The sequence below is a fragment of the Pteropus alecto genome, unplaced genomic scaffold (genome assembly GCF_000325575.1).
Source record: "Pteropus alecto unplaced genomic scaffold, ASM32557v1 scaffold511, whole genome shotgun sequence".
Classification (NCBI taxonomy): domain Eukaryota; kingdom Metazoa; phylum Chordata; class Mammalia; order Chiroptera; family Pteropodidae; genus Pteropus; species Pteropus alecto.
In genome coordinates, this window is record NW_006431911.1 from 178,834 (window position 1) to 185,702 (window position 6,869).

The window sequence follows — 6,869 nt, forward strand, 5'->3', positions numbered from 1 at the left end:
ACACAAAAAAAGCCATGATGGTGGTTTTTGCACATTTATGGAATGGGACATGCGTGAAATGGAGAACAGCACATAACAGGACTCCAGGGGCAAATGGCTTGAAAGGACGAAACGGTATGGTTATCAGTGAATAAATGTAACAATTGTGAAAGAACCTGAATTGTCACTGGTCTGCTGTTCTTCTGACACGGACAGAGCTTCCAGCGGGGAAACGACGGCGGTATCCAGTCCCTTGTCGCACTTTCCCTCAGCGCTGGTGGGCACAGCGTCAATGAGAGACACAGGGATCTCGTCATTTTGCAAGCTGCCGCCTGGGCCCTTGTCCTCGAGGAAGGAAGCTGCCTGGCTCTGAGTGTCCTCCTCATCTGAACTATCTCTAAAGCCAGGTGGGGGGGCAGCGATAGCCATGTTCAAGGAACGCAGCAGGAAGTCATCCTCGTTGTCATCCCCTTCCGGAGGGGGCAGAGACGTGAGGTCAATGATGTCATCACTTGACCCGGACAGGGTGAGGATGGCTGGCTGGTTCACCTCTCCCACTACGAGGTCTTCTTCACAGCTCACCTCATCTTCATCCTCTGCATCATCAGTGTTTTCTGCATAGCAGATGTCGTGCAGGAGGGGCTCCTCTATTCCCTGGGTGGCCTCGAAGTGCTTCACGTCGCCTATGTTTGCATAAACAGAATTTGCCACATATTGGATGCTCTCTGCGTCTGGAGCGAGATCCAGGCTCTTCACGTCATTGGCACTGCTAATGTAGAGATCCCTCTGCTTGTCCAGCGCTTCTGGATTCTCGTCCAATAGTCTCTCATAGCCGAAAGTTGGGGGATTAATACCATCATCCATGGCGAGATCTCCAAAAATAAAGGACACTTTCGCTCCCCTCGGAGACTCTTGTGCTTTCTTTAGAGTTTCTGGTCCTGAGAGGGCCAACAGGGACCGCTGAGCAAGACTTCTGTAGTCTGCCTCACATGGCACATCTCCCGGCTGAGTTGGCTGCTGGCTGAGATCGTCTGAATTATAGGGGCTGTCTATGTACAAGTGCCGGTGGTCTTTTGGACACAAGGTGCCATCTGTCATCTCGACCGTCTTCTGTTTTGAATCTATATATGTTATCTGGGCTTCTTGTTCTCCTTCGCCAATAAAGGTGGTCATTTGGGGTATACAGTTCCAGTCTGGGCCAAGGAGGTTATGTTTTCCTTTATTTTCTGTTCCTAAAGAGAAAGAATCATGCACAGACACGTTACTGCACTGTCTGGTTTCTGGGGGCCTTGTCTCTGTTTCTTAATTTAATGGCTTGTGGCATCACTTTTGTAAAAATGGGGTTATTCAGCTTTCCAAATACGGTACCAGTCGATCTAGGCTTCGGGTATAAGGATTTCTTGGTTAGAAGAATAGACATTAACAGAATTGATATTGCATAAAATATGCGATAAAACATAACACCATCTGAGAGTAGGGAACTATAGCTTAATTCCATCTGACCCCTGGTGCTATTATTAAAAGACCTCACTTACATGTGTGAATGTGACTATAAAACATGCCTTTTAAAATCCTTAAAGGTGGTAGTCCAGCAGGCCATTATTCCAGAAAATAGATTGCCCTTTTACTTTATAAAGTGAGATCTAGCACTGCCCGCTTTGTAGAGGAAGATGCTGGTCTTTTTCCTCATTGCGTTAAGAGAAAGTGAATGATCCACTACTTCTACTACATATTTTAGAAGATATTGTCATGATCATGTAATAATGCAAAAAAGTAAATAAAAATATATGTAATAATATTAAAATTATAGCACAAAATCTCTATCTTCAGCCCTTTTATATCCTAGTGGGTGTTTATATATGCACACATAACTGTCAGTATGTGTGCCTGTGTGCGCGCATGCGCCTATGATGCATAAGGTGGAATACTCAGAGGTAATATACTTCTCTCTGCTATTTCTGAGCACAGTTAATACTTAGACTAATTTCAATTTTTATTTGTATCATGAGGACGCCTAAAGATTTGTTTGATGATCCTCATGAATTAAAATGGAAAATTCCTAATTTAAAAATTATTGTTCTGTTTGCTCTTTAAGGGTCTTTCAACAGGGAATTTTGATGTGCAGATTCCGCTCTGATATTTAACAAGACAGGGCAATGTGTCACTCTGTCAACACTGCTTTGTAGATTCCAGAGGCAACATTCTGAGGAAATGTTAGAGCCATATATTCTCCCATCTGTTCCCTCAAATTGTCCCCTGGCCTAAGTTTAGATAATATTGACATCAGATATATAAGACGTATGGAAAAAAAAATCAGTTTTACTGAAGAGGTTCTTGGTCCTCCCAAATTATACACTGGACTCAATACTAAACAATTTCCAAGTCATTTTATTAAATACATATATTTTCATAAATAGCAAGTAAAATATATTATTTCTGAAGACATTCATTTATATGCTAGCCATATTTCCATGTTACCTTACAGTAAATACACTTGTGGGGGTTCGGTATTGTTTTATTAACAACAACAACTTAGATTATGACTGGCTGTGTGTTTGTGTGTGGGCGTGTGTGTGCATGCACATTGTGCTCACATGCATGTCAGAAGTATGGATTGTTGAGGGGAGGGTTTAGCAAAGTTGTGATTGAGCTCTGGCTTTAAACCAAGGGTTGGCCAACTATCTCTGTAAAGGGAAGACCAGACAGTAAATATTTTAGGTTTCGTAGGCCAATTGCTCCGTTGAGTGACCACTCAACCCTGCTGCTGTAACACAAAAGTAGCCAGAGATGATACATAAACAACTGGACGCAGTAGGTTGAATAGTGGCCCCAAAAGATATGTCCATTTTATAAATGTGACTTTATTTGGGAAAAGAGTCTTTGCAGATGTACTTAGGTTAAGGATCTCAAGATGAGATCATCCTCAACTATCCGTATGGACCCTAAATCCAATGGCAAGTGTCCTTATAAGAGAAAAGCAGAGAGACATTTGGGCCACACAGAGAAAAGAAGGCTGTGTAAAGAGAGAGGCAGAAATTGGAGTTATGCAGCCACAAGAAATGCTGGCAGCCACGAGAAGTGGGAAGAGGCAAGAAAAGTTTCTCTCCTAGAGCTTTTGGAGGAAGCATGGCCCTGCCAACACCTAGATTCTGGACTTCTAGCCTCCCAAACCGTGAGGTAATAAGTTTGTTATGTTAAGCCTCTAAGTTTGTAATAATTTGTTACAGCAGCCCTAAGAAGATCATACAATATGCATGGCTGATTTCCAATGAAATTTTATTTACAAGAAAAAGGTTTGGCCCATGGGCCATAGTTTGCCAACTTCTGGTTTAAACCCACAAGAAAACCAAATAGGTCAGCTGCCTAAAAGCAAATTAGTAGATACTTACTCAGACTCTCCTAAGGCTCAGAGCTGCATAAATATGTGAGTTTTGGGATTTTCAAAGTACTCAAAGGCTAATTTTCAAGACAGAGAAGAAGAAATGGGGGCTTACTTTTCCTTGTTAGAGATCTTGACTAAGGTCTTTGATCAATTTGAGGCAAGAAGAAAATACACACTCAATCTTGGTTTCCTTACAGAAAGATGGACTGATTTGGCTTCTGGAATGATTTTAAAGACACCGAAGGATGTGGATTGAGAATTAGGATCTATACTGTAGCCCAGTCTCTCAGAGTGGAGGAGAGAACAGACTAGGGATGAGCTGGCCTAAAGGGACTTCACTTTCTACATTTCTTGAGTCTTGTGAGGTCTTTAGGGAGTGTCTGAAGAGAAGAGAGGACTTTCTGCCATTAAAGGATGCTAAGCCTTAGGCCGCTGCTCAGCTTGTGTCAACCAGTTGCTTATTGGAGTGTGCCATCCCTCCCCCTTGTCCTTCCTTCACACACATACATGTGCATGCGTGCGCTCTCTCTCGGTCTCTCTCTCTTTTTGAGAGCGGAGAGAGATATTTAGAACACGTGTTCTCACCTTCATTCTCACTGTAAAACTGGGAGAAATTACTGAAAGGTTGAAGTTCATTCTTTCCCCATGGCGATAACACTTTTAAGAACTAATTTTTTGCCCCTCGACATTTTATTAAACGTTTTTTTGTAAGCCGCTATACATTGGATGGAACTGAGGCCCTTATTACTCTAACCATTTTTAGAATGGTTGGCTCGGTTTCCTTCATGCACCTGCAACAATCTGAATAGTCCGTGGGGAAAAGGTTTTATTTTCAAGATAAACTTTAAGATTTGAAAATAAAGAGCCAAAAACGTGGTTTTCCGATGTTAAAGGATCGTGTTAAACAGCTGAACTACTCTTAGGAATCTCGAAGGTCAGCGTGAAATTGCTGAGTCTCCTAGCTCACGGAAAGCATGTGGTCATAAAAATGCTCGCTGTCAAACCCAGACCAAACTCACCACCTCCTTTTTGTCTCTCCCCTATTTATTTCTAACCATTGCGTCTCTTGGGGTCTTTCTTTGCTTTGTGTTTGTCTTTTATTCCTTTCTGTGTTTCTGTCACTTTCATTCTGAATTTTTTCCATTCCTGGTTTTTTTTTTTTCCACTGCCAATTATTAATAGAAGTACTAGGCATCATTTCAGGTGTTATAGATTTTTTTTTTCTTTTTCTTTTTTTTTAGACGAGGAAACCCTTGGTCGACCTCACAGACTGCGAGGACCTTGTCAGTTTACGATTCCTTATTTTTTATGCCTATAGCACCTGGTCTTCCTAGGTGGCCTCCCATCCAAGTACTAACCATGCCCGATACTGCTTAGCTTCTGAGATCAGATAGGATCGGGCACGTTCAGGATGGCATGGCCGTAGACCATAGATGTTTTTCTAATCCTAACCTTGCTAGCTAGGTTTCTAATCCCAAGTCTACAAATGGAAAAACCCAAATTTAGAGAAATTAAAAAAAAAAAAAAAACAAAAAAACAACACTTTGGGACTGGATTAAATCTAGTTACAGTCAACCTTTCTTTCTCTCTGGTTTCCCTGTATTCTGTGACTATAATTTCTCCATTTAACCAGCTATCAGCATACACTGTGTGCAAGTCCGTGTGTCTGTATCCACCTACATACTACGATACATTTGTGAAATAATTATTTATGTTTTCTACTAAGTTTAAAAGTGAATTTTCCTTCTCTTCTTTTTCCTTTTCTCTCAGAAACAGCGACAATGGAATTTGTTCTTAAGAATTTTCCTCTCTTTTAACAGAAACCCTGATTATGGAACTCCAACTATAGGTTTTTCATGGGTCAGTAGCTTTGGCTTGAATGGTAGAGTCTGTCCATCAGCCACATTTACTGAGTGCTCACTGCGGATGGAGGAATAGGTCAAACTCTGAACAAAAAAAATTCTGAAACAAATGAAAACCACCTACCCTCAAAGAAAAACTATCAGTTTAACATTTGCAGCCCTTCTTGTTCTCACTCTGGGGCTATTTCGTCCTGTCGAGTGACTGGACTGAATTATTTGATGCCTTTGCCATTTCGATGCTCCAATAACAGAGCTAAGATGGCTGCCAGGGTGGGGTTCCCTCTAGAGCCTCATGTCTGAGTGCTGGGCAGTTCCAAGGTCTCCTGTTGGTAGAACTCCCAGAATCGTGGAGGTAAGTCTGACACAGGAGGAGGAGCCCAGGCATCTGAGCCTAGGGCACCCTAAGGAGGGACGAGCCCTAAGGCTAGGGGCTCACAACTCCTACTAGGCACTCCATTGTTAGTTCTCTGCATCCTGACTCTGTGAGCAAGGTGGTAAAGCTCAGCCGGAAAGACTGATGCTGACTCCCTCCAGTGTCATCAAATCACTGCCTTCGATGCACACGCCCCAGAATTTCGAATGTGTAAAATGTGATGGAAAAATCAACATTTTCATGTAAAAAAATTACACCAAAGAGGATGTATTTGAAGGCTTTTGTGTTAAATTTGGACACGATTTTTTTTTAAATGCGTATGATTTTAACTTTTCAAGAAACATCTCATTATTGTTGTCAGGTGGGGTGGGGAAGGGCGGGAGTCAGTACTTCATGAATTTAGGAAAAGAATACCTGTTTCCTGGGGCCTTGCATTTTTCTTGTTGGCCATGTTAAATATCGACCTCCTGGAATCCACGAGTAGCCTGTAGTACCCAGCTGTCAAGCAGGCCAGGTTCATGGCGTCCGATGACTCCATCAGGAGCGTGATGGGCTATACAAGAGAGAATGTTTTGGTTAAAGCCAACCCTCCTTGATAACTTCCCTCAGGTGACAATGGCTGCATTTATGCCTGTCGAATGTAAACAAAAGAAGTTATTGAGCAACGATTTAATTGGGGGAAACACACGGGGGCAGGGGAGTCAGGCGTAACACAAAGAGAGCCTTATTGAAAAACATTTAAGTGACACCATTTTGAAAGCCTAGCCATTTTGAATCTTTTCCAAATCATACTGATATGAAAAAAATAATAACATTGCTTTTGTTCCCAAACTGTTAACCTTATAAAAAGTGATAGTTAAAGAGTCGGTTCCCAGATGTGAACCAGGGATTTGAAAAATCACAGGAAGATTAAGTTTGGGTTCATGATGAAAATTAGTGTCGAAGAAAAGTAAAAATTAAGTGGAAATTACTGCTAAAACTGAGTGAGAAATGTCAAAGAGATCCAGGAAGAGGATGCTTCTAAAAGAAATTGTGAATTCACAGGAGGGCAAAACAGAGATGGGAGTTGAGAAAAGTCTTGCTAAAACTTTCTGGAAACGATGAGGTTACCGTATCATCGGACGTGGCTCTTGGGCATCTAAGGAAGGAAGTATTCAACTGAAGAAATTACGGGGAGGGTGGACTGGCTGGTGTGTTCTTGTTGAAAGAGAGATAAAGTAAGAGGGAAATAAAAGCAGATACCAAGAGAAGCACAGACAGTCGGCCTCTTGCT

The 6,869-nt window shown here is 41.8% G+C and overlaps 1 protein-coding gene and 1 pseudogene across 1 annotated transcript in view; both read right to left on the reverse strand.

Annotated features, from left to right (window-relative positions):
• The window catches only part of FRMPD4 (FERM and PDZ domain containing 4), a 712,471-nt gene that overhangs the window by 5,152 nt on the left and 700,450 nt on the right, over positions 1 to 6,869 (reverse strand). Inside the window, exons 17-18 of the mRNA XM_006906031.3 lie at positions 6,011 to 6,149; positions 156 to 1,211 (exon numbers count right to left, since the gene is read on the reverse strand). Coding sequence (XP_006906093.2) covers positions 156 to 1,211; positions 6,011 to 6,149 — 1,195 coding nt within the window. The remainder of the gene's footprint in view (positions 1 to 155; positions 1,212 to 6,010; positions 6,150 to 6,869) is intronic.
• On the reverse strand, positions 4,671 to 4,789 carry LOC112472307 (annotated as a pseudogene).